Source organism: Oryctolagus cuniculus, chromosome 16 (assembly GCF_051225735.1).
Source record: "Oryctolagus cuniculus isolate XC-2025 breed Fujian yellow rabbit chromosome 16, ASM5122573v1, whole genome shotgun sequence".
Classification (NCBI taxonomy): domain Eukaryota; kingdom Metazoa; phylum Chordata; class Mammalia; order Lagomorpha; family Leporidae; genus Oryctolagus; species Oryctolagus cuniculus.
In genome coordinates, this window is record NC_142882.1 from 88,791,667 (window position 1) to 88,817,470 (window position 25,804).

The following is a 25,804-nucleotide window of genomic DNA, read 5'->3' on the forward strand; positions in this document are numbered from 1 at the left end:
CTCCTGGCCCAGCCCCAGCTGCTGCAGCCATGTGGGGAGTGACCAGCGGATGGGAGATCGCTGTTTCTGCCTCTCCCTCTCTGCCTGTCATTCTGCTTTTCAGATCAGTCTCTTTCTTTATGTGCATTTTCATAGCAGTTTTATGTGAAATAGACAAAAACTAGAAACAAGATTTCTTCAGTGGGTGAACATTTACACCAAGTTGATACATTTAAGCAAACTCTGGTAGGTTCCTACCACAGCAATCAAAAGCTGAACTGTGAATACACGTTTCTGAAAGGATCCGACTTGCTGGCTTCGTGGCCTGAGCGCGCAGTTCTGTCCAGGAAGCCCTGAGTGAGCACGGCGCTGTGGGGCGTCTGCCCTGTCTTCTCTCCTGGGAGTCGGGCAGTCGTGGGCATCTGACCAATTTTGAGTTAATTTTGTATTCACTGTGGTTCCTCGGCCTGTGGACACCCCGTTGTCCCTGCACCTGTGGACACCCCGTTGTCCCTGCACCTGTGGACACCCCATTGTCCCCACACCCGTGGACACCCCGTTGTCCCCCACCTGTGGACACCCCGTTGTCCCCCACCTGTGGACACCCTGTTGTCCCCCACCTGTGGACACCCTGTTGTCCCTGCACCTGTGGACACCCCGTTGTCCCGCACTGTGGACACCCCATTGTCCCTGTACCTGTGGACACCCCGTTGTCCCGCACTGTGGACACCCCGTTGGCCCCCACCTGTGGACACCCCGTTGTCCCCCACCTGTGGACACCCCGTTGTCCCTGTACCTGTGGACACCCCGTTGTCCCCCACCTGTGGACACCCCGTTGTCCCGCACTGTGGACACCCCATTGTCCCTGTACCTGTGGACACCCCGTTGTCCCCCACCTGTGGACACCCCGTTGTCCCTGTACCTGTGGACACCCCGTTGTCCCCCACCTGTGGACACCCCGTTGTCCCCGCACGGTTGGTTGAGTAGCCTTCCTTGCCCACTGTAATCTTGGCAGCCAGTTGAGCACACGGCGGGTTTCTCTGGGTGCTGCGCGCTGCTCCACTCGCCCGCGTGTTTGTCTTCACTCCTCTGCCGCACTGCCGTACCACCACGGCTGCTTCTTAAGATGTATTTACTCATTTGAAAGTCATAGTTACGGAGAAGGAGAGGGCGGGGTGGGGGAGGTTCCGTCGCTGGTTCATTCCCCAGATGACCGCAATGGCCAGGGCTGGGCCAGGCCAAAGCCAGGAGCCAGTTCACCCGGGTCTCTCACATGGGTGCAGGGGCCGAGGACATGGGCCGTCCTCCACTGCTTCCCAGGCACATCAGTAGGGGGCTGGATTAGAAGTGGAGCAGCTGGGACTCAAAGCACCCACATGGGAGCCTCTGCAGAGAGAGAGAGAGAGAGAGAGAGAGAGAGAGAGAGATCTCCTATCTGTTGGTTCCGTCCCCAAATGGCCACAATGGTCAGGGCTGGGCTAAGCTGAAGCCAGGAGTCAGGAGCTTCTCCCGGGTCTCCCATGTGGGTGCAGGGGCCCAAGCACTTGGGCCGTCTTCCACTGCTTTCCCAGGCCATAGCAGAGCTGGATTGGAAATGGAACAGCCGGGTCTCCAACTGGCGTCCACATGGGATGCCAGCACTGCAGGTGGTGGCTTTGCCCGCTACACCACAGCGCCAGCCCCTGGAAAGCCCTCTTGATGACAGGCTAAGCGGGAGCCAGTTGTTAGATGTGTAGCCTGAAACTCAGTCCAGGTCATCCACGAGGGGGGCAGGGGTGCACGTTAGCAGGAAGCTGGATTGGAAAGGGAGTGGCTGGGACTTGAACCGGGCACTGCAGTATGGGGTGATGCCGGCAGCACAGGTGGCGGTGAGCCGCTGCTCCGATGCCTGCCTGCTTGGGCCTTTGTCTGGTTTTGGTACTGAGGTGCCGGGGCCTCGCCGGATGGGTTAGGAGGTGTTTCTGTCTAGAGAAGACGGTCGAGTTGGTACAGTTTCCACCTAAAGGACTGGTGGTCCTCACTGGTGAACCACTCGGCCTGTAAAGATCTAGTATCTTTTCTTTTCTTTCTTTCTTTCTTTCTTTTTTCTTTTTTTTTCTTTTTTCTTTTTTTTGACAGGCAGAGTGGACAGTGAGAGAGAGAGAGAGAGACAGAGAGAAAGGTCTTCCTTTGCTGTTGGTTCACCCCCCAATGGCTGCTGCGGCCGGCACGCTGCGACGGGTGCACCGCGCTGATCTGAAGCCAGGAGCCAGGTACTTATCCTGGTCTCCCATGGGGTGCAGGGCCCAAGGACTTGGGCCATCCTCCACTGCACTCCCAGGCCACAGCAGAGAGCTGGTCTGGAAGGGGGACAACCAGGACAGAACTGGCGCCCTGACCGGGACTAGAACCGGTGTGCCGGTGCCGCAGGAGGAGGATTAGCCTAGTGAGCCGTGGCACCGGCCAAGATCTAGTATCTTTAGTAGAGTACAGGCCGTCGCGCTGTTTCCCCTCGCGTGGATTGGGGTAGATTGTGTCTCAGAGAACTGCACTGTGATCTGGGTGCACATGTGTGGTTTTTATTCCTTAGATTGGCACGGTGCACTCACGACCGAGTGTGTGCACTGGCTGGTGAGTGCGCCGTGTGAGCCCGAGCAGACGTGTGCTGCTCTGAGTGGAGGCAGGAGTCTGGGCTGGATCCAGGCCTCCTCCTGGGCTGCAGGGCCCGAGTGTTGGAGCCACCCCTGCCCAAGGCCTGGATTGACTCCTGGACCCCTGGCCCACCTCTGGCTGTTGCAGGCATCTGGGCAGCGAACCGATTCAGGGGGTAGAAAATGTCTCGGCCTCTGCCTTTGAAATAAATAAATAAATTTTAAAATGTTTTAAGAGTTCATAAGGCCGGCGCCGCAGCTCACCAGGCTAATCCTCCGCCTAACGGCGCCGGCACACCGGGTTCTAGTCCCGGTCAGGGCGCCGGATTCTGTCCCGGTTGCCCCTCTTCCAGGCCAGCCCTCTGCTGTGGCCAGGGAGTGCAGTGGAGGATGGCCCAGGTGCTTGGGCCCTGCACCCCATGGGAGACCAGGAGAAGCACCTGGCTCCTGGCTCCTGCCATCGGATCAGCGCGGTGCGCCGGCCGCAGTGCGCCGGCCGCGGCGGCCATTGGAGGGTGAACCAACGGCAAAGGAAGACCTTTCTCTCTGTCTCTCTCTATCACTGTCCACTCTGCCTGTCAAAAAAAAAAAAAAAAAAAAAAAGAGTTCACGAGAAGTACACATTATGAAAGAAATATGCATGGATTTCAAAACTTTTCCCTCTGAAACAAACTCGCTTTGCAGTTCCGTCTGCCCACGAACTTTGGGACGTGTCCTCTGCGGCCCCTCAAGCTTCCTCCTCCGGGGAATTAGCGTGGTGTTCTCCCTCCTGTTATCTCCTTCTTCAGTGAGACTGACTTGTTAGAAAGGCAGAGTTACAGAGAGGGAGAGAGGGAGGCAGAGCGATCTGTTCGCTGGTTCACTCCCCGATGGCTGCATTGGCTGTAACCGAGCCAGGCCAAAGCCAGGCGCCTGGAGCTCCATCCAGGTCCCCGCGTGGTGGTGGGTGCCCAAACACTTGGGCGTCTCCGGGCTTTCTGAGGCACAGTAGCAGGGAGCGGGAGCGGGAGTGGAGCAGCCGGGACTTGAACCTGTGCTCATATGGGATGCCGGTGCTGCAGGTGGTGGCTTACTCTGCTGTGCTGTTGTTTCTAATCCGTGTGCGTCTTTAATTAAACTGATTTTCTTGTAGACAGCATGTACTTGAGTCTTGATTTCTTTTAAAATCCACTCTGACAATCTCTGTCTTTTAACTTGTCTTGCAGTTAAAGTAATTATTGATACAACTGGGTTTATGTTTACCTTATTTATAATTTTCCCTTTATTGCCTTATTCTTTCCATCTTCCACTCTTGTTCTGCCCTCTATGGCTCTGTTTGAACATTTTATATGATTGCATTTTTCTCTTTTGCCATATTTATTATACTGCCCTAAATTTCTTTAGTGGTTACCCTCAGTTTACAATACAGATTGACAATCTACATCCACTTTTTTTTTTAAGATTTATTTATTTATTTGAAAGAGTTACAGAGAGTCAGAGGCAGAGAGAGAGAGAGAGACTGAGAGGTCTTCCATCCGCTGGGTCACTCCCCAGATGGCCACAATGGCTGGAGCTGCACCGATCCAAAGCCAGGATCTTCACGCGGGTGCAGGGGCCCAAGGACTTGGGCCGTCCTCTTCTGCTTTCCCAGGCCACAGCAGAGAGCTGGATGGGAAGTGGAGCTGTCGGGACAGGAACCAGTGCCTATATGGGATGCAGGGACCCCACTACTTGAGCCATCACCACTGTGTCCTAGGGTGCACATGAGCAGGAAGCTGGCGTTGGGAGCACCAGCACTTTGACCTGGGTGCAGGCATGCCAGGTGGCGTCCAACCGCTGGCCGAGCCTGGTGGCTCCCTCCTCTCCTCCACTAAGTGCAGGATGGTGGCTTGGCAGAATCTTCTCAGCCCCTTCAGTGTAGCGCCCCTAGGGCCTGCGCTGTGGCACAGCAGGTTAAGCATCCGCCTGCAGTGCCCGCCTCCCATATGGGCACCGGCTCGAGTCCCGGCTGCTCCTCTTCCTATCCAGCTCTGCTGTGGCCTGGGAAACAGTAGAAGATGGCCCAAGTGCTTGGGCCCTGCACCCGTGTGGGAGACCTGGAAGATGCTTCTGGCTCCTGGATTCGGATCAGCGCAGCTCCGGCCATGGTGGCCATCTCGGGGGTGAACCAGCACGTCGGGAGTGGAGTAGCTGGGACTTGCACCTGTGCTCCGATGGGATTCTAATGTTGTAGGCGGCAGCTCTCTCTCTCTCTGCCTCTCTCTGTCTGACTCTGCCTCTCAAGTAAGTAAATAAATCTTCAAATCTCTCTTCTGGCTCGCGTGCCTCTGAAGAGCGTTTGCTGTAGTTCGTGTCCGTGTCCCCGCGTCAGGCACCCAGCCCTGCGTCCACGTTCGCGGGTTCTGCACTCCGTGTGGTAGCCCAGGGGCAGGTCTCTAACTCCCTTCCTGTTTCCTGTCCTGCAGTCCTCCCGGGTCTGTGAGGTGGTGTCTGACGTCAATGGGGGTGGGGTGGGGGGTGGGTTCTCAGCCACCAGCGCTGGCACGTTTCTTCGTGCTTGCCCTCCCCGTCCCCCCACACCACACGTGTGGTCATCCCGCGGCTGGAGTCGCCCCCACCCCAGGTTCTCTCTGCTTCTTGGCTCCGCCCAGCTCACGGGTCCCCTTCCTCACCACGTCCGCGCGAGCCCGGCAGAGCGTCTGTTTTCTCCAGCAGTGTTCTGGTCTCTGGTCTCTCTCAGCGTTTCTCTCTGTTTATGCCCCCCGTTGGCTCCTGCGCGTTGTCCGCCTCCCCCACTGTAGCCCTCCGCACGCTCCTCATGGCTCCAGATTCCCAGGCTGAAGCCCCGCGTGGCTGCCGCGGCCGGGCCGGCGCGTGCTCCCTGTGCCGTGGCCTTCGCCTTGCAGCCTGTGTTGCGCCGGGCAGCAGGCACTCAGGTCTGCGGTGAGCAGGTCTTGGGTGGGGGCTCTCTGCCCCCCTGGCTGGGGGCCGGGCTCTGCTCGCTGCAGCTGTGGGGTCAGGGCTGAAATGCTTGTGGTGCCTCCGTCTGGGATTTGGCCCAGGTCTGTAGCCTGCGCGCCCTGATGTCAGGGGCTGGAGGTGTGGGTGTGGGCCTGTGACGGGGCTCAGTGCTTCCCGGTCGCTGCCCCTGGCCTGCTGCGTTGTCTTCTCCCTCCTGGGAGACATGGGAAGGCTAGAGGGGGTGGGCATTTTCCTGTCTTTAGGGGGTAACAGAGCGCCTTGGTCGTGCTTCGGCGCTGCTTACACCCCATCGCAGCCGGGAGGAGGCACCGGCACCGTCTCTGCTCCTCACCTGGGAGCCTGGTGCGTGTCTGGGCGGCGCCGGCCAGCGCAGCCCCTCGCCAGTGCAGCCCCCCACCAGCGCAGCCCCTCGCCAGCGCAATCCCCGCCGGTGCAGCCCCAGGGTTTCCGCCCGGCGAGGTGCAGCTCTCGGCATGGCTCTCGGCGCCTGCTGCCTGGCTCTGGTTTGGGGCCCCGGGTTTTTCCCACGTCCTCCGTTATCTGACGGCTCCTGGGGCAGTGTCTGACTGACGGCTGTCAGTTTTCTTGTGAGCAAGCGCGTGGCGCTGCCGATCTCGTGCCGTGCCGTTCGGAAATCACAGGTTTGCTTTATCCCTTCGTGCGCGAGAGCTGAAGGTGACCCGTGAATGACTGCGAGGCGCCGAGTCTGAGGATTGGTTCTTGGGAAGAAACCCGTGAGCCATTTAAAAGTAACGAGCAGCTCAGACGCGCGGTGTCGGGGAGCCGAGACCGGGCCGGGAGCCCGAGCTGCCCTTCCTGCCGCGCGCTCCGAGCCCGTGTAGGGGGCGGCCCTGCGACCTGCCCTGGGCCTCCACAGCTGCACCACCTCCTCAGCCTGGGTGCCTTGCAGTGAGCAGAAATTCATTTGTCGTGGGCGGGGTGGGGGGTGCTGGAAGTCCAGGAAGGGGGGTCTTCCCGCTGGTCACCCGCGGAGGAGGGCGCTGCAGAGAGCAGGGGGGCAGGCCAGCCTCCACGGAGGAGCTTTGTCCGCAGTAGCGAGCTTGTTCCTGCACGGTGGCGCCGATCCTGTCCCAGGCAGGGCCCCCGTGGCCTGGCCACCTCTCCAGGCCCGCCTGACGCTCTGGCGCCAGGGCTAAGCCTCCAGGTCGTGAGCTTGCGCCCCAGCACCCCCTTCTCAGCCGTGCGCACCTTTGCCGTTGGCGGGCTCGTTTATTTTTATCGTCTTGTTTACTTGTTGGAGCGGCAGAGGAGAGCGAGTTGGACAGAGCTCCCATCCACTGGTTCGCTCCCCCGGCGTCTGCGGGGGCCGGGGCTGGGGCTGGGTCAGGCTGAGCTCAGTAGCAGGGAGTGCAGTGTAGGTGTCCCGCTGGGTGACGGGGACCCAGAGTTGGGGGGGCGCGGTGGGCTTCAGCTGCAGGCTGGGGGCAGGACTTGAAGCCAGGCCTGCGCCGTGCATGTGGGCGCCCTCCGTCGATGGGGTTTTCTCGAGTGGGGCTGTGCACGTGCTTAGCTCAAAACCCGTGCCTGTTTTTGTCGTTTCCACTGATGGTCCTGAGAGGCCTCTGGATGCAGTGCTGGGGCGGTGGGCGTCTGTGAGAACTCAGGACCCCCCCAGAGCCCAGCCAGAGACCATAGGCCAGGTGGTCCCGCGGTGGCCGTGGTGCGGCCCCTGTCCCGTGTGTCACAGCACTTTTTTCTCTCACTTTCTTTCAGTACTTAGGTCAGTTAACGTCCATCCCAGGATACCTGAACCCCTCGAGTAGGACCGAGATCCTGCACTTCATCGACAACGCGAAGGTAACCTAGCCCCCGGGGGCCCCGCCCACTCCTCGCCCTGGTGGGTGACCCGCTGTGTCCCCGGGTGCACTCGGCCCTGGGCGTGGAGACCGGTCCTCGGTCTGCCCGTCAGCCTCAGCCTCCGGCTTGCTGTTCCCCAAACTCACACTCAGGTATTCTGAACATTCTCAACCCAAAGAGGTTTCCCAAGGAGTCCCCCCGATGGGGTGAGCGTGCTGGGGTCCACGGCGTGCCCCGCTGTGCTGGGGGAGCGGCACGCGGCGTTCGCTCGGCGTGGTCACGGGGGCGACACTGGCCCCACGTTTGACGCCTGGGGCTCTTGCAGCGAGCCCACCAGCTTCCCGGGCACCTGACCCCGGAGCACGACGCCGTGCTCAGCCTGTCGGCCTACAACGTCAAGCTGGCCTGGAGGGATGGCGAGGACATCATCCTGAGGGTGCCCATCCACGACGTCGCCGCCGTCTCCTACGTCCGGGACGACGCTGCGCACCTGGTGGTCCTGAAGACAGGTGTGGCCCCGGGCGTTGTCTGGGGGGCGCCCGCGAACCTCCCGAGGCTCTGGGGACGGGTTCTGCTGGGAATCGACCCTCCCGTCTGAGGTCAGCAGAGCCCTTGGGACTCGATGAAGGCACAGTACTTGGGACGATGTCCTGGCCCTCTGCCCGGTGGGCACTGGGGTCTCACTGTCGGGGTTGGCCCCTGCGCTGGCCCCTGCCCCATCTGTAAGGGACCACGTCCCCACTGTGCCCGGGCTCTCGTGTGCATTTCCTCGTCACGTGGATCACTGCTCTGGCCTGTGTCTCCTCCAAGCTTCTGAGGGTGCTGGGAGGACCCCGGCCTCCAGCAGGTGGGGACGGGTGGCTGTCAGCAGGGGACGTGGGTGCAGTGTGAAGACGGGCAAGTGCTCATGGCTCAGGGCTCAGGGCATTTTTAAGATTGATTTATAAAGTCAGAGTTGCAGAGAGCGAGAGAGAGAGAGAGATCTTCCATCTGCTGGTTCTCTCTGCAGATGGCCGCAGCGGTCAGCACTGGACCAGACCAAATCCAAGAGCCAGGAGCTTCATCTGGGTGTCCCACAGGGTGCAGGGGCCCAAGCACTTGGGCCATCTTCCTCTGCTGCTTTTCCCAGGCCATTAGCAGGGAGCGAGATCAGAAGTGGAGCAGCCGGAACTCAAACCGGTGCTCATATGGGATGGGATGCGGGCATCGCAGGTGGCAGCTTCACCTCCTACTCCAGCCCCTCCTGCCCTTGTTTAGAGGAGTAAGGGGGCCGAGGGGGCTGCCCAGAGGGTGCATCAGGAGCAGGCCCGTTGCCCGGGTCACAAGGCCCGCGCCAGAGACAGGTGGTCTCCAGGGCAGCGCTGAGAGCTGTCGGGGGGGGGGGGGGGCGGGGCCCTCCCTCTGCTCTCCCTCACTGCGCTAACCTGCACGTTCACTTCTCAGCCCAGGACCCTGGCATCTCTCCCAGCCAGAGTCTGTGTGCGGAAAGTTCCAGAGGCCTCAGCGCAGGCTCCCTGTCCGAGAGCACTGTGGGGCCGGTGGAGGCCTGCTGTCTGGTCATCTTGGCCGCGGAGAGCAAGGTGAGCCCCCGGCCCTGCCCCTGACGCTCGGCCCGATCCCCTACAACCCAGTCCACCCATGGCTCAGCCCTGCCCACAGCCTGGCCCCAGCACAGCTCTGCTCTCCTGGTCCCCTTCACTCCCCGCGAGGACAGCCGAGCTTCTCACCATTCTGCAAGAGGCCCCGTCTGCCCCCACGCTGATGGGCAGGTGGACAGGGGCCACCTGTGCGGTGACCTGCCCCCCAGACCTGCCCCGGAGCTCAGGACTCTACTTACAGATCGCTCGGGGTGCAGAGGAGCTGGGAGTTCAAGGGTTAGGGTCTGGGGCTCCCCTCGGCTCCCAGGAGCTGCAGTGCCTGGGGAGTCACCTGACACCTTCGTGCAGTGTCTGCCCTGGGCGGTGCAGAGCAGTGACCCCACCTTCAGCAGCCTGGGCTCAGCCTCCTCGGCCTGGGAGTGCGGACAGTGTGTCGGGCAGCAGCCTGGCTGTCCCCCGTCACTGCTGCATGTGCCCTGTCGGGGGCTGGGCTGGGATTGGGCCCAGCAGGGAGCTGCTCCACAGCATGGGGCTGCATCCAGGTGACCGCGCTGCTGACCGAGCCGACGGACCCGTCGGTTGGCCTGGCCCAGTCCCTACCCCTGAGGCCACCTCTTAGATGAGTCTTGGGTGGCTGGCTGGGTCCCTTTTGGACAGCTCTGTGGGCAGTGATGGCAGTGGGGTCCCGGGGCTGTGCCTGCTCTTTGGTCTTAACATATTTGGCCTCTGAGACATTCGGGTGCCTTGGAAGCCGCCCAGGAGGGCGTGGTCTCCTGCCTGCCAGTCTGACCCAGGCGGCTGCCCCCTGTAGGCCGCTGCGGAGGAGCTGTGCGCCCTGCTCGGCCAGGTCTTCCAGATCGTCTACACGGAGTCCACCATCGACTTCCTGGACAGAGCCATCTTTGATGGGGCCTCCACACCCACCCACCACCTGTCCCTGCACAGCGGTACGTCCAGTGGGAGTGGCAGCCGGCGGGAGTGGCCTCCCCTCCCCTGCCCTCCACCCCACTCCCCTGCCCAAGAGTGCGGAGCTGTGGCTCAGGGCGGGGATGCCCTTGGGGAGGGGCACAGACCCCGGGCCAGCGTGCTGTGCTTCCTGGTGTAGCTGGGGCTGGGAGCACGTCTGCTCAGGCCCCAGGCTCCGGGCCGTGGTGCTGGGGAGGCTGAGTGGAGGTCTGGGGGCCTCCCTGGCAGCAGGCTGAGGCCCTGGCTGCTGTTACTTGGGGAAGGGGGCTCAGGCCGCCCCTAGACCAGGCTGGCCGTATGAGTTGGGGAGAACTGAAGGCCCTGGAGGTGCCACAGCTGGACCAGCACGCCGGGGCCGGAGCAGGGTGGGCAGAACCCGTGCTGCGCGCTGAGCTGGCCCGAGCTGTCTCACAGGACAGGGCGCTGTCGCTAGAAGTGTGCTGCGGATGAGTGGCGTCTACATAAACAGAGCAGTTGGTGGCCTACAGCTGCTTGTGTGCGTGGACGCCAGCCCAGCCTGCATCCCCTACCAGCCAGGACGGCAGATGGCACGGAGCCCTTTGCACACGGGCACAGCCCAGGGCAGGGCCAGGGAGCAGCGTGTGCCCCGCTGCACGTGCTGCCCTCGGTTCCTGCCCCCCCTGGGAGCCCTGGGGGCTTCCCTTGCTGCCTGCTTGTGCTGTCTCAGCCAGTCCTTGGTGCCCCGGTCACACAGGTACAACCTTTGTCCCATTCTTAGGGCTGGGGACGTTGAGGCTGAGGCCACTGCTGGTCCAGGGCAGCCCTGCACGTGGTCAGCGGGCTGGTGAGCGGACCTGCTGGTCACCCCGCCCAGTTGTGACGGGGTTAGCCCCGGGCCGTACAATTCCCAGGGGAGCTTTGATTCACTGAGGCTTTTACTGCCGAATACGCGGTTGTGTGCATCGGATGGGGCCCCAGCGTTGGGCTTCCCGCCCTGTGCCTTCCCGAGCCCCCACGTGCTCACGCGCCACGGCACACGTGCCCGCGTGCACACACGCACATGCACCCGCGGGCACGCATCTCCTCCCGTTGCCCCCAGAGCTGAGCAGGAGCAGCGGCACACCGGTTCTGGGGTTCTCGGGTTGGGACCCAGCACGGGCCTCCCTGGTGTCACGGGCTGCCGCCTCCACAGCTCCAGGGCCGGCCCTTTCCTGTCCGTCCAGCGTCCAGAGGCTTCTGCGGGTCTTGGCCCACGGCCCCTCCACCCTGCCCACTGCAGCCGCTCCTGCCTCTGACCCTCCCTCCCCGTTAGGAACCCTCGCGGTCACATGTGGCTATCCTAGGTTGCCCGCGCCGTGTAAGGTCACAGCCCCGGGGTCAGGGACAGGGTCTCCTCGGCGCTGCTGTTCAGACCCCCACCCACCTCTCACCTCTGCTCCTACTCACAGCCTCTCCCTCCTTTCCCCGGGCCTACCTGCCTCTCGTGAAGTCCCGCCCTGCTTCCTGTCTGAGCGTCGCCGCGGCCCCTCCCTCGGGTTCAGACAGTCGCCTGTCACTCAGCTGAGCGGCAGCCGTGCGGCTGCTCCACGGCTCTCCGGGACCCCAAGGTCTTGGCCGTGTCCTGGCTGGGGTCCGCTTGTCTGGCTCGGACTTCTGCTGTGTGACCCGGGCCCGGATGCATAACCTCTCGATTCAGTTCTCCTCTGCAAGGGAGACCTGGACCACACGGGCCTGGGTTAGAGGGCCAGGCCCTGAGGCCCCGCGCCCCAGAGACACCTGTCGATACCCTTGGCTGAGGGCGGCCTCTGTGGCTGAGTGTGGACTCAGGTCCAGGAGCCCCACCCTGGGCACACGCACGTTCCAGGTCCCCAGAGGCCAGGCCAGGCCCGGGCTGACGGCTGCGTGTGAGCGGACTGGCAGCGCCGCCCGTGCCTGAGGGCTGTCTGTTTTCTGCGTCTTGTACAGATGACTCTTCCACCAAAGTGGACATGAAGGAGCCCTACGAGGCGGAGACCAGCCCCTTGTGAGTACACGCGTCCCAGCCCCGAGCTGCACCTGCAGCAGACACACCACCGGCCTTCCTGGGCTCCACCCCGCTTAGCCCGGGCCCCCAGACTCACCGCACTGCACTCACCCTGTGTCGGCTCCTGGGCCCGTCCCCGACTCAGATCCCCATGGGGACCCTCAGGCCCGGCCAGGCCTTCCCTGGTGTCACCTCTGTCACTGGCAAACACCCACATTGCTCCCTCAAGGACAGGGGCCAGCCAGGCCCCCGGTGTGGGCCGTGAGGGTTGGGAAGCCACCTGCTCAGGCGTCCGTTCCTTGCAGCTGCTTCCTGGACTCTGCGGACGCCGGCGGCCTGCCGCCCTTGTCCTTCTGCGCGCCGGCCCTGCCGCACGGCAAGACGGCCAGCGAGAGCGAGCTGAGCACCAGCGCTGCCGAGCTGCTGCAGGACTACATGCTGACGGTGAGTGGGTCCCGCTGCGCTGCACACCCCGTCCCCTCCCCGCCCGGGCTGTGTGCTCACTGGAGCGCCCCCAGCCGGGGCCCCAGGCGGCCGTCCTCGGGTGCCCTCTGCCGGCTCCCCGGGGCGCCCCGCTGGGCCTGCCGTGCCCCTGCAGCAGCCCGCCAAGGCTCCGCTCTGCCCCTCGCAGCTGCGCACCAAGCTGTCATCCCAGGAGATCCAGCAGTTTGCCGCGCTGCTGCATGAGTACCGCCACGGGGCCTCCGTCCACGAGTTCTGCATCAGCCTGCGGCAGCTCTACGGGGACAGCCGCAAGTTCCTGCTGCTCGGTGAGCCGCGCCCGGGTCCCCAGGCCCCCGCAGCCCTGAGCCGAGCCGGGGCTGGGAGCACCCAGACTCGGCGGTCTGGGGAAGAGTGTGCTGGAGAGCTGGGGCTGCTCCTGGAGGGGGCGGGGCCCAGGTGGGAGGGAGCACCAGCCCGAGTGGGAGCACCAGCCTGGGCCCCTGCAGAGCTCGCACACTGGGCAGGGTGGCTGTGGGCTGGGCGGCAGCTGGGCTCTGCCCACCGTGTCTGACCCACGCCTGGCGGGGACTGCGACACAGCTGCAGGTTCCCCCTCCCTGGGCCTGTGCCCCCTGCAGACCCGAAGTGGTGGCACGGCACTGGCTCTTGCTCCCCCGTGGCCTCCCCAGAACAGTCCCCGGCCAGAACACGCCTCCACGTACTGGGGTCTGCACCCAGTGCCTTCCTGTCTTGCTCTCAGATGGGGAGGGGCTGAGCTGTGGGGCTCGCTGCCCGGAGCCTGGGGCCAGGTGGGCAAGGCCCCACCCGCTCTGACTGTGGCCCGGGGAGGTCTCGTCCCTCCTCGGGAAGCCCACGGGGCCCTTGCACACGGTGGTGCTGGCAGCTTGGGTCCAGGGGGCCTGTCTGTACCCGGGCTCTGTGTAGGCAGCACACAGTCTTCCCGGGGGCCTCCGCACCCATAGAGGGAGCAGAGGTTCTGACCCTCAGCACAGGGGTAGCCTTCCTCGCTGGGACAGTCGCCCTGGGCTGGCCACTGGCCTTGCTGAGGCCTGGCTCTGTGACTGGGATCCAGCAAACGGTTTCAGAACTGCTGCAGGCCTCCGCTTTCTGACCTGTGACCTGTGGGCTCTGAGGCAGGACTGCCGGGGAGGGGCGGGCACGGGCTCCTGGCCCTGCACGTCCGCAGGCCAGGGTGGCAGGGGGACGGGCCCTCAGGTGGCCGCGGGCGGGGCGGCTGCTCCCGGGGCAGCTGCAGGCCTGCGGGCGAGCCCCGCGGGAAGGCCGTGCCGCTGTGGTGTTGCCGCAGGTCTGAGGCCCTTCATCCCCGAGAAGGACAGCCAGCACTTCGAGAACTTCCTGGAGACCATCGGCGTCAAGGACGGCCGTGGCATCATCACCGACAGCTTCGGCAGGCACCGGCGGGCCCTGAGCACCGCCTCCACCTCCACCACCGACGGGAACAGGGCCGCGGGCAGCCCTGACGACCGGTCGGCGCCCTCGGAGGGCGACGAGTGGGACCGCATGATCTCGGACATCAGCAGCGACATCGAGGCGCTGGGCTGCAGCATGGACCAGGACTCGGCCTGACGGGGCGCGGCGCAGCCCTGCCCGCTGGCCGGGGGCCGGAGGCTCCGGGCGGCCGAGCCCTCTACTGTGAAGGAGCACAGAGCTGCCGCGGGCGGGCGCGCCCCTCCCGGGCCTGCAGGGCGCAGCCTCGCCCGCACACGGCCCTGCTCGCGGGCCGCACGGCTCTGTTTTGCACACGGTGTTCTATTGCAACTCCCAGAGACGTAAAGAGAAGTTTACTGCAATGTGAATAATTTAATCTCTCGTGCCCCGCGTGTTTCTGCTCCGGCTGGGTGAAAGCCCTGGGTGCCTCGTCCTCTCTGGTCTCCGTCCCTGGGGCCACACCTGCGCTGCAGGGCCCAGCACTGTGCACATCGCTCGTAGGCTGCAGGAAGTCTTGGTTTGGGCCTGGGCTTTGTGGACGTGGGGCAGGGGCCGTGTGCGGGGTGTGAGCCCAGGGGCCCGTGTACTGCGTCCCCCAAGGACACTGCCTGCCTACGGCTCCTTGCCTAAGCCGGTCCGTCTCCATCTGGGAGTCCAGGTCCAGGGTCTTCAGCAGGGCTGCCGCGGCCCACGCCCCCTGCTGCCCCACCCTGTGTCTCCAGGCCTCGCAGGAGGGGAGGTGACCTGGGGTCAGGATGTGCTGGGACCTCCTCCACCTGAGTGGCCTTGCCCTCTGGAGAACCAGGAAGCTCCCAGGCTGAGCCCGTGGCCTGCTGGGCAGTGGTTGCACAGGCGCGTGGGCTCCCCTTGCCCTGCTGGGAGCACCCCCATGGCTCTGTGGCCCCCAGGTATGTGCGGGTGCCCTCCCGGGCAGCGTGGCCAGGTCCGTGTGATGTCACACTTCATGCGGGACAAGAAGGGCCCGGGTGGTTTCACGGGGAGGGTTTCCTCTGACTTGGGTTGGGCCAGAGGTGGTCACGGGACATCAGGTGAGGCCAGAGAGAGCCCTTGTGTGGTTGCCTGGATGTACAGGGGCTGGGGAACCTTTCTCCTGCCAGGGGCCGTTTGGATGTAACATCGTTCGTGGGCCACACACAGTCCCCGTACAAACCAGCCTGCTGCAGGTTGAATTTCCAGTCCCATCTCTAGCTGCCTTGGCAGGGCCAGGCCAGGCAGGCCGCCTACTGCCTACGGGCTGGAGCCCCCACCCCTGGTCGACCCAGAGATCTGGCCTGGGGCGCCCAGCCTGTGCCCAGCCCTGTCCCCCTCCCCACATAGACCCAGCGTGGCCTCGCCCGGGCCTTCTGTGTGCACCCGAGGCCGTGGGTTGGGCAGTGCCCGCAGCAGGAGCGGAGCGCGCGGAGGGGCCCCGGAGCTGGTGAGGAGGACGGCGCAGAGCGTGTGAGGGGCACTGGTTTATTGAGCAGCAATGGAGGGAGGTGCACGGTGGTCCTGCGTCTGGTCAGCAGCTACATGGTCAGTTCCTGCAGAACAGTGGCACAGGGGGGTCGTGTGGGGGAGGGGCCCTGCCTGGCCCATGGACGGCGAGGGGCAGGGACTGGGCAGCCTCACTCACCATGATGGCATTCACGATGTCACTGTGGTTGTCCCTCAGGGCCCGCACAGCCTTGGCCCTGGACACGTTGGCCTGCGCCATCACCAGCTCAATGTCACGCAGCTCCAGCCCGGCCTCGTCCACCTGTGGGGGGACAAGGTGGTATCGGCCGCTGCCTGGCGTCCCTGGGTGGAGCCCACCCCGGAGCCGGGGTCCCAGAGCCTCGGCCTCACCTCCTCCTCCTCCTCCTCCTCCTCTTCCTCCTCTTCACATTCAGGCCTCACCCGGGGCCCGGGCAGTGACTCGGGCACCAGGGCCGAGGGCTCCGAGGGTACCTTGAACTTCTCGGCCGCGGCTTTGTGCACTTGCTGGGACAGGTCCTCGATCTGCAGCACACGATGGCTGGGTGAGCCGAGCCCTGCTTCCCCATGCTCCGGCCCCACCCCCACCCCAGACACAGCCCAGCCGGGGGGACCTTGGCCTCCCCGAAGACCACGTAGGTGTCAGAGGCTGGGCTCTTGAACACGTCGGGCTTGGCGATGACGAAGAGGATGTTCTTGGACTTCTGGATGGTGATCCTGGTGACGCCCTGAATCTGCCGCAAGCCCAGCTTGGACATCGCCTGCGGGCAGCGGGCAGACGGGGCTCAGGCCTGGGGCAGACGGGGCTCAGGCCTGGTGCTGGCCCGGGGCCGAGAGGGGGGCAGAGGCCCGGGGAAGGCGTGTGGGCCACTGGCATGGCCGAAAGGCCCTGCTGCGGCTGGGATCTCGTTAGCCGTGGGGAGGACGCCCCTACCCGGGTGCCCCCAAGCCCACCTTTCGGGCCTTCTTCTCACTGCGACTCTGCTTGGCTTTGGCGATGGTGTCCTCGCTGCTGCTGGCCGGGGCCTGGACAAGAAAGGCCAGGGGCTGAGCGTCCCTGGGTGCGGTGTGACCCCGCCCTCCCCCACCAGAGGCCCCGCCCTCCCCCTGGGACCAGGCACCTGGGCCGGGCACTGCGCCGGCTGAGGTGCCGAGACGTCCTGCTCATCCGGCTCGGCCGACGACTCCCCGTGACTGTCTGAGTGCTGGCCCGAGCCTGGGGCCCGCGGTGAGTCTGGGGGAGGGGGGAGGCATGAGGGAGAGGCCTGGCCCTGCTGCAGCGGGGCGGGGCTCCCTCACCCAGAACTGCCCACCCTCAGCCCCTCACCTTCCTCAGGGCTGTCCTCGTCCTCTTGCGGCTCGGGGGCCGGGGCCCCTGGGGCGTCCGCCAGGCTGCTGGGCCCGGGTGGAGGAGGCACTTGGCGGGGGGGCAGAGGCCCCGAGGCCACGTCTTTGGCATCGGTGGGGGCTGCCTCGGGGCTCGGGAGCGGGGAGCGGGCGGCGAGGCCCGCCTGCTGCCTGGGCCCTGGCAGCCGCGGGGTTCCTGAGACGGCAGCAGTGGCCCGCTGGGCTCTTGCCCTGGACGTCGGGGGAGCCGGAGAGTCTGGAGGTTCCTCGTCGTCCAGGGAGTCTTGGGGGTGCTGGCACAGGCAGGGGCCGAGGGAGCCCGGGTGCCTGTGCTGGGGTGCAGTGGGCAGGGCCCGGGCAGGGTCTTCTGGAGGCTGAGGTGGGGTGGGGCTGAGGACGCTGGGGACCACCTGGGAACGGCCCAGGCCCAGCACGGGCTCTGGCTGGCGGCAGGGTGTAGCCGGGGCAGGCTCTTCGGGGCAGCCCCTGCCCAGCCTGGAAGCAGCCCTTGCTGGGGCCTTGGAGCAGGAGCCCAGCCCAGCCTCTGCCAGCTTGGCGGCGGGAAGCTTGGGCCTCGAGGTGGACTTGCCACTCGGACGCTTTCCCTCCCTGGCTGGGCTCGGGGGCTGCCCCTGGCTGACCCCGGGAGTCTCCCCTGCACCAGGGGGTGCTGACCTGGGTCCACCATGTCCCTGTGCCAGTGGCTTGGGGCCTCCACGCCTCCGCTTCTCAGCCTCGTCACTCGTGTGCACGTGGGCTCCGGAACTCTCCTCCCGCTCAGGTGCAGCTGCTGCCCCCCCGATGTCAAAGGCAGGCCCAGGGGGGCCGGGGGCCTCCATGCCGGAGGTGGGACTCGCGTCTTCGGCCTCTGCGGCTAGCTCCGGGTCATCCTGCTGGGCCTGGGCCGCGACTGGCAGCGCTGGGCCTGCAGGGGGCGCTGTGGACTTGTTCTCCAGAGCTGGCCTTGCCCTTAAGGCCACAGCTTGGTTCTGGGAAGTCATAGGCTCTGTGTCCTTGGTCCCTGCGGCCTGCAGGCCGCTGGCAGCCACAGCTTCTGGACCTGCTGGGCAGCCTGCCGTGGGACAGTCGGGCAGGAGGGCCTGTGGGGGCACGGGCGGAGCTGCAGCCACAGGCCCTGGGCCTGAAGGGAGGTCTGGTCCTGCGGCTGTTGTATTCTGAGGAGGGTCTGGGCACGAGGTGTGGCCGGCTTCATCCTGCAGAGAGGGAGGGCCTTCTGCAGTGCCAGGATCCGGGCCCAAGGCAGCGCCGGCCCTCTCCTGGCAGGGCTGGGACAGTGCCCTGGGAGCAGGTGCTCGGCCAGCTGTGGAGTCCTCCTCCTCCTCTTCAGCCTCAGGGGTCAGCTGGGGGCCCAGGGCTGCCTGGGATAGTGCTCCCCCAGCTGTGGAGTCCTCCTCTTCTTCCTCCTTAGCCTCAGGGGTCAGCTGGGTGCCTGGGGCTGCCTGGGATGGTGCTCCCCCAGCTGTGGAATCCTCCTCTTCTTCCTTCTCAGCCTCAGGGGTCAGCTGGGGGCCTGGGGCTGCCTGGGGTGGTGCTCCCCCAGCTGTGGAGTCCTCCTCCTCTTCATCCTCAGGGGTCAGCTGGGGGCCTGGGGCTGCCTGGGATGGTGCTCCCCCAGCTGTGGAGTCCTCTTCTTCTTCCTCCTCAGCCTCAGGGGTCAGCTGGGGGTCCGGGGCTGCCTGGGATGGTGCTCCCCCAGCTATGGAGTCCTCCTCTTCTTCCTTGGCCTCAGGGGTCAGCTGGGTGCCTGGGGCTGCCTGGGATGGTGCTCCCCCAGCTGTGGAGTCCTCCTCTTCATTAGCCTCAGGGGTCAGCTGGGGGTCCGGGGCTGCCTGGGATGGTGCTCCCCCAGCTGTGGAGTCTTCCTCCTCTTCTTCCTCAGCCTCAGGGGTCAGCTGGGGGCCTGGGGCTGCCTGGGATGGTGCTCCCCCAGCTGTGGAGTCCTCCTCTTCTTCCTCCTCGGCCTCAGGGGTCAGCTGGGGGCCTGGGGCTGCCTGGGATGGTGCTCCCCCAGCTGTGGAGTCCTCCTCCTCTTCTTCAGCCTCAGGGGTCAGCTGGGGGCCCGGGGCTGCCTGGGATGGTGCTCCCCCAGCTGTGGAGTCTTCCTCCTCTTCTTCAGCCTCAGGGGTTACATGGGGGCCTGGGGCTGCCTGGGATGGTGCTCCCCCAGCTGTGGAGTCTTCCTCCTCTTCTTTAGCCTCAGGGGTCAGCTGGGGGCCTGTGGCTGCCAGGGGCTGTGCCCTGGTGGCAGGTGCTCCCCCAGCTGTGGAGTCCTCCTCCTCCTCCTCTTCTTTAGCCTCAGGGGTCAGCTGGGGGTCCGGGGCTGCCTGGGATGGTGCTCCCCTAGCTGTGGAGTCCTCCTCTTCTTCCTCCTTAGCCTCAGGGGTCAGCTGGGGGTCCGGGGCTGCCTGGGGTGGTGCTCCCCTAGCTGTGGAGTCCTCTTCTTCCTCTTCAGCCTCAGGGGTCAGCTGGGGGCCTGGGGCTGCCTGGGGTAGTGCTCCCCCAGCTGTGGAGTCCTCTTCTTCTTCCTCCTTAGCCTCAGGGGTTATATGGGGGCCTGGGGCTGCCTGGGATGGTGCTCCCCCAGCTGTGGAGTCCTCTTCTTCCTCCTCGGCCTCAGGGGTTATATGGGGGCCTGGGGCTGCCTGGGATGGTGCTCCCCCAGCTGTGGAGTCCTCCTCTTCTTCCTCCTTAGCCTCAGGGGTCAGCTGGGGGCCTGGGGCTGCCTGGGATGGTGCTCCCCCAGCTGTGGAGTCCTCCTCTTCCTCCTCGGCCTCAGGGGTCAGCTGGGGGCCCGGGGCTGCCTGGGATGGTGCTCCCCCAGCTGTGGAGTCCTCCTCCTCTTCAGCCTCAGGGGTCAGCTGGGGGCCTGGGGCTGCCTGGGGTGGTGCTCCCCCAGCTGTGGAGTCCTCCTCTTCTTCCTCCTCAGCCTCAGGGGTCAGCTGGGTGCCTGGGGCTGCCTGGGATGGTGCTCCCCCAGCTGTGGAGTCCTCCTCTTCTTCCTTAGCCTCAGGGGTTATATGGGGGCCTGTGGCTGCCTGGGATGGTGCTCCCCCAGCTGTGGAGTCTTCCTCCTCTTCAGCCTCAGGGGTCAGCTGGGTGCCTGGGGCTGCCTGGGATGGTGCTCCCCCAGCTGTGGAGTCTTCCTTCTCTTCTTCAGCCTCAGGGGTCAGCTGGGGGCCTGGGGCTGCCTGGGATGGTGCTCCCCCAGCTGTGGAGTCCTCCTCTTCTTCCTCCTCGGCCTCAGGGGTCAGCTGGGGGTCTGGGGCTGCCTGGGATGGTGCTCCCCCAGCTGTGGAGTCCTCCTCTTCTTCCTCCTCGGCCTCAGGGGTCAGCTGGGGGCCTGGGGCTGCCTGGGATGGTGCTCCCCCAGCTGTGGAGTCCTCCTCTTCTTCCTCCTTAGCCTCAGGGGTCAGCTGGGGGCCTGGGGCTGCCTGGGGTGGTGCTCCCCCAGCTGTGGAGTCCTCCTCTTCTTCCTCCTTAGCCTCAGGGGTTATATGGGGGCCTGGGGCTGCCTGGGATGGTGCTCCCCCAGCTGTGGAGTCTTCCTCCTCTTCTTCAGCCTCAGGGGTTATATGGGGGCCTGGGGCTGCCTGGGATGGTGCTCCCCCAGCTGTGGAGTCCTCCTCTTCTTCCTCCTCGGCCTCAGGGGTCAGCTGGGGGCCTGGGGCTGCCTGCAGGGCAGGAGGGGTCTTGGAGGCTGTGGCCTCCTGGCCTGGAGCGTGCTTCTCTCCTGCTGTTTCCATCCGGTCTTGGCTCTGGGTGAGACAGGCCTCTCGCTCTGAGACCCGAGGGGTGGGTGTGGCCCCGGCGGCCTCCAGGCCGCAGGACTCGGGCCCTTCTGGACCGCGCGGCTGCTCAGCGGCCGCCCTGCATTCCTGCTCTGCCTTCTGGGTGCCCTCCAGGAATGGGGCGCTGGGCTGGGCGTGGGGCTCCCCGCTGTACAGCCTCTCGTCGTCGGCCCCTGCGTAGGAGGCCGAGTCGCTGTCAGATGAGGCGGCCGAGGTGTCGTCCCGGAAGGCAAAGGCCTCGTCCATGCCCTCTGTGATGGACAGGTCGGACAGCGACTGCAGGAAGGAGGTGGAGGTGCTGTCGTCTTCGCCCTCCCCGGCCAGGTCCCTGCCCGGGGCCGGAGCTGCTCCCACCGCCTCCTCTTCCTCCTCCACCTCCTCCTCCTCCTCCTCCTCCTCCTCCGGGTGCAGCGGTGTCACCTCCATGGCCTCCACCTGGAAGATGAGGCTGCCCTGGAAGGGCAGGAGGGCCGCGGGGATCATGGGGTCATTGGCCAGGAAGTCCAGGTCGAAGAAGTGGCCCTCCTGGCCCCAGGAGGAGCTGCTGTCTGCAGAGAGACTGGACTCTGTGGACGGGGCTCCCGGCGGCCTGGGCGGGCTCCGCTCGCCCTCGTCCACCACGGACCCTGGCGGGGAGAGGCCCCAGCTGGAGGGGAAGTCCAGCCCTTCGGCCAGCGCCAGCAGGCTGAGGGAACAGGATGGCGACGAGGCCCAGCTGTCCCCATCGGCCGTGATGTAGGAGCCCGAGGGCGAGGCGGGTGGCGAGTCCAGCTCGGGCTCGGGGTCCCAGCTGTCCCCATGGCTGGGGAGCAGGGAGTAGGTGGTCTTGGTGGGGGTGGAGGGAGGTGTGAAGAAGGAATCAGGGTCTGGGGGAGGGGAAGGCACAGGAGGGTCACCCTGAGAACACGGCTCGGGGGGTGGGTGCAGGCCGGCACGCCCACCTTCCCGGTCCCTGAGCGCGGGCCCGGCTGCCCAAGGCGAGGCGGGGGCCTGGCACGTTTCCTCGCCCATCACGATCCGGGGCTCCAGGCTCGAGGGCAGCGCCTCTGGGGACAGAGCCTGGGACGGCGGGCCCTCGGGGAGGAGGGTGGGGCTCGGGCCGCCTTCTGCTGCGTCTGCCCAGGCCGAGGAGGCCCCGCCAGGCCCTGCATCCCAGCTGGCGCCCTCGGGCTGGGGCCGGGCGCCCGGCTTGCTGGGCAGGAACGAGAGGGCCAGGGGACTGGAACCTGGCGTCAGGGCCTGGGGCTGCTGCAGGTCCCCTCCCGGGATGGTGGCGGCCACCGCATCACAGGAGAGATCTGTGGAGACAGAGAAGACGTGAGGCGCCCCGGGACGTGGCTCCAGGGCAGGGTGGGGCCGGGCTGCCGCTGGACCGTGTCCCGAGGAAGGCGGGGTGGGCTGCCCTGGACGGCTTCCCGGGAGTCCTGTCCGCAGGGAGCAGCTGACGCAGCCTTGTGGAGCATGGGGCTGTCGCTGCGGGTCACGAAGAAGGCTCCTGGGGACATTCAGCCGAGATCAACCAGCACCCGTCCCTGCTACCTCCACCTGGTCAGCTGGGCCTCACCGGCAGTGGGCAGGGCCCGCTGGGCAGTGCCAGTCCTGTGACAGGGGCAGGGGCCTGCGTGCTGGCAGCTGGGCACATTCCCGGCCTGGCTCATCTCTCTCCTCTCCCCCCGCCGGGGTCTCACCTGGGCCCCACCTCTGACCTTGTCCCCTCTCCAGCGGCGCAGGACAAGGGGCAGCCAGCGTCCCCGCAGAGCCCCGCAATAGCCGGATGAGAGGCTGAGTCGGAGCATCCGGCCCGACGGGCAGCGGTGGGCCGTGCCGGTGACTGTGAACCCAGCAGGCGTGCAGGCCCAGCTGAGCCTCTAGTGAGGCCTCTCCAAGGTGGCGGCCACCCCACGGTAGATACGGCCTGCCTCCTGGCCTTTCTCTGGGTCCCACGGTGCCCCTCTGTCCCCAGGCTCCCTGGTGAGCAGGTCACAGGTGTCTGGAACGCCTTCGACCCGCAGCCGTCGCAGTGCCTGTCCGGCAGGGCCTTGGGCTGTGAGGAGACCCCTCTGGTGGCCTCCCCCGCCCCTCGCTGTATGGTCTCCAGCCTCCTGCCCTCTTGCTGTATCACTTCATCAGCGCTAGACTGAGGCGCACTTTCTGCCGCGGATCTTGCTGTTTCCGCCCTGACTTAACTCGGGAGCTGCGGACGCATCTCAGTCCTGATGGCCCCGACATCCCCTCCCTCGCCTGGACCGAGGCCAAGGACAGCCCCGTCGGAAGCCTCTGCTGGATGCCCTCCTCGCCTCAGCGCCAGCCCAATGCTGGCCCAGTCGGGGTGGGGGGCAAGCCCAGGGTGGGGGCAAGTGCTCATCCACGTTCCGTTGTGGGGGGGCCGGGGACCACAGGGCAGAGCTCAGCTAGGACCACGCGCGGAGCTGCGGACAGGGCCCCTTGGCAGGCTGCCCGGCTGCCCTCTGCAGAGTCAGGGTCGTGGGCCCTCGGCCACCAGCTAGGACTGGTCACCTGAGGGTGGCACTGCTGGGCACTCGTCTCTGCTACCTGACACTGGGAGTGGGTGTGGCTGGGTGTGTCACTAGATGCCCCAAGGCTGGGCTCAGGGCTCCCAGGGAAGGCTGAGGGCAGCTCTAGGCCAAGGTCAGAATCCAAAGGCCAAAGGTTTTCTGCAACTCATTCAAGGTCACCAAGCAAGTGAGAGCAGAGCCGGCACAGGGCCTGGGTCCAGGGAGTCCTGGCCTGCACGGCTCCCACCCAGGGCAGAAGCAGCAGCCTGTGTCACCCAGGCCAGCCCTGGACGCAGCCTGGGCCCCTCCCCAGGTGACTCCTCTCGACAGCAAGGTGCCCTTGGCTCTGCCCCAGCCGCACACGGCAGACCTCCAGCAGGGGCCATCCGGGCCAGCTGCGTCCAGGGCTTCGCCAAGGACGCTGGGGCTCCGCCCCCAGGGCTTCCCTCCCGGGCTGCCCAGGCCCAGCCATCCCCACTCCTCCTGAACCCCAGCAAGTGCGGCCCTGGGCTGAAGTTGAGGGCCCTACGGGTGGGCGCCCCCTAGGCCTTCCAGACTGCTGCCCACTCTCCCACCCCCAACTCCGGAATCGCAGCCTGCCTGGGTCCAGAGCTGCCCAGCCCCGCCGACCGCGGCTCCGCAGACAATGAGGCGCGGCCCCGCAGGCGGGACGCGCCAGGGCGCACGGAGCCCTGAAAGCCCGGTGACAGGCCCAGGGTGGGCCCCCGCGTCGCTTCTGGCTCCCGGGGTGGGGCACTCCCTGCCCCGCGCCCGTCCCCGAAGTCCTGGGCTTGGGGAACAGGGGTCGCGGGAGGGGGGGCGGGCCGCGGACAGGGCAGAGGGGGCGCGGCGGCGGAGAAAGGAGAGCGCGGGGAAGGGGTGCGGGTGCGGCCTCACCTGTGCGGGGCCCGGGCCCGCCGGCCTCGGGCAGCAGCAGCTCGGCTCGCGCAGCCTCCCCTGGCATGGCCTGGCCGTCTGCCCGCCGGTCCCTCGATGCCTCTGTCCCTCGGTCCGTCCGTCTGTGCCGCCGCCCGGCGGAGGCTGCGCGGCCACCGCCCCTCGGCCGGGTGTGGGGAGCGGATGACGTCGGCGCCGCCCCGCCCGCCGCCCCCCTCCCGCGCGGGCGCGCGCCCGGCACTGCAGAGCGCGGGTCCGAGGGGCGGGGGCACCTGCGCCTGGCCTGGCCTTTCCCGCAGCATCCTCCCCTTTACCAGGCAGGGGCTCGGGGCCACGCGGAGGCTGGGCACCCCCAGAGTGGCATCACCCCGAGCCGGGAAGACGCGGGGAGTTGTCTGGAGCCCGGTGCGGGGGCCCGGCAGGGCGGCCCCGCCCCGCGCGATGCCTCCATCCCGCGGGGAGCGGCAGCCGCGGCTGGGAGGGATTGGCTGGTCCTCTCAGTCGTCGGTCGCCGTGGCAACCGCCTCCTGTCTCCGTGGCAACCGGAGTCGGAGCCCGAGAGTGCGCCGCGGGGAAGGCAGCCCGGGCCGAGCTCCTGGGCCAGGCCCCCGGGTCCCCAGTTTCCCCGCAGCCCCGTGCCTGAGCTCGCCGGTCCGCCTCCTTCCGTGCGGGCCACGGCTCCAAGGATGGCGCCCGCCTTGCTGAACGCGCGCCCCCTCTCGCCGTGCCAGGCACCGGCCAGCGATGAACGAGGCATTGTCAGCACCCTGAGCTGGGGTGAGGAGTCAGAGCAGCCATTGTCGCAGGCAGGGCTGCTGCTGCCAGCGGCCGCCCTCCCACGCAGCCCCCGGACCTCGCGAGGCTCGGCACCGCACACCTGGCTGCTGGCAGGCCTGCCATACCCCGGGGCGCCCAGCCCAGCCCAGCATCCTCCCGCCCGGGTGCGCGCCTCCTCTTGGTCTCCCCCTTAAGGATCCGCATCTTGGCCTCCCAAGTGCTCCACCACCGTCACCTCGCGCTTTCAGGAATCGGCAGCGGGACCGCAGGGCGAGGGGCTTCCTGTCTGGACAAGCATCTCTGCTCCTCGGGGCTAACTCAGACACAACCCAGAAGACCAAGACAGAACTCGGACAGAGGGACGGGGATGGACCACCCACCCAGTGGGAGACCCAGCCCCAGAGCCTCCTGACCCTTAGCCTCCCCACCAGAGGCAGTCCGGAGTCTTCTTGCCCCATTTGGAGTGGGGGCCCCGCTGACAGCAGCACCAAGCTGGGCACATCTGGCAAGGGGTCTGCCTTCCCCTGGGCCTGAGGCTCCCCCCACCGACCCAGAGGCTCCTGGAAGTGGGGCATGCAAGGGGGTCCCACAGCAAGGGGCCAGCATTCAGTGGCGGAGACATCCTCAGAGGAAGGGAAACTGGACTGGCACCTGCAGCTCTGCCTGGCAGAGTGGCTGGGAGAAGTTCCTCAGACAGCGAGGACCCGTGGGCACGAGATAGAGAGAACAGCGCAAGAGCCAGAGGTATGGGGGAACTCCGGTACTCCTTCTCCTTGTGTGTCTCCTAACACATACCTGATGGGCAAAACAGAAACTGTGTCTTGTTTTAAGATTTACTTATTGAAAGAATTACAGAGACCGACACAGTGAGAGAGATCTTCTATCCACTGGTTCATTCCCCAGATGGCTGCAACAGGAGCCAGGAGCTTCTTCTGGAACTCCCACATGGATTGCAGGGGCCCAAGCAGTTGGCCCACCCTCTGCTGCTCTCCCAAGCCCGTTAGCAGGGAGCTGGATTGGAAGTGGAGCAGCTGGGACTTGAACCGGCGCCCATACAGGATGCTGGTGCCGCTTAACCTGCTGTGCCACAGTGCCGGTACCAAAACCAAAACAAAAAAAATTGTAACACCGCT

At 65.9% G+C, this 25,804-nt stretch overlaps 2 protein-coding genes across 4 annotated transcripts in view; one reads left to right on the plus strand and one right to left on the minus strand.

Moving 5' to 3' along the window:
- Positions 1–14,225, plus strand: part of CCM2 (CCM2 scaffold protein) — a 49,879-nt gene extending 35,654 nt beyond the window's left edge. For all 3 annotated transcript variants that reach the window (XM_051853126.3, XM_051853128.3, XM_051853127.3), the window contains 8 exons: positions 7,305–7,388; positions 7,714–7,897; positions 8,832–8,968; positions 9,798–9,933; positions 11,879–11,936; positions 12,242–12,380; positions 12,568–12,706; positions 13,707–14,225. In XM_051853126.3, the coding sequence (XP_051709086.1) occupies positions 7,305–7,388; positions 7,714–7,897; positions 8,832–8,968; positions 9,798–9,933; positions 11,879–11,936; positions 12,242–12,380; positions 12,568–12,706; positions 13,707–13,987 (1,158 nt within the window). In that variant the 3' untranslated portion in view covers positions 13,988–14,225. The remainder of the gene's footprint in view (positions 1–7,304; positions 7,389–7,713; positions 7,898–8,831; positions 8,969–9,797; positions 9,934–11,878; positions 11,937–12,241; positions 12,381–12,567; positions 12,707–13,706) is intronic.
- Positions 14,226–15,309: 1,084 nt separating this feature from the next.
- Positions 15,310–24,093, minus strand: NACAD (NAC alpha domain containing). The gene is made up of 8 exons (XM_070059892.2): positions 23,895–24,093; positions 16,653–21,779; positions 16,447–16,559; positions 16,280–16,351; positions 15,940–16,086; positions 15,698–15,850; positions 15,486–15,608; positions 15,310–15,393 (listed from the first exon to the last, which is right to left on the minus strand). Exons 1-8 carry the CDS (start codon positions 23,959–23,961, stop codon positions 15,379–15,381), a joined length of 5,817 nt encoding a protein of 1,938 aa, XP_069915993.2. The 5' UTR covers positions 23,962–24,093; the 3' UTR covers positions 15,310–15,378.
- Between the last annotated feature and the right edge of the window lie 1,711 nt (positions 24,094–25,804).

Excerpts from the sequence above, each read along its gene's own strand:
- NACAD (XM_070059892.2), bottom strand. The coding sequence starts at position 23,961 with ATGCCAGGGGAGGCTGCGCGAGCCGAGCTGCTGCTGCCCGAGGCCGGC. Across the intron at positions 16,352-16,446 it reads CGGCGCAGTGCCCGGCCCAG|GCCCCGGCCAGCAGCAGCGA; the intron begins GTGCCTGGTCCC and ends TTTCTTGTCCAG. Across the intron at positions 16,087-16,279 it reads GTGAGAAGAAGGCCCGAAAG|GCGATGTCCAAGCTGGGCTT; the intron begins GTGGGCTTGGGG and ends CGCTGCCCGCAG.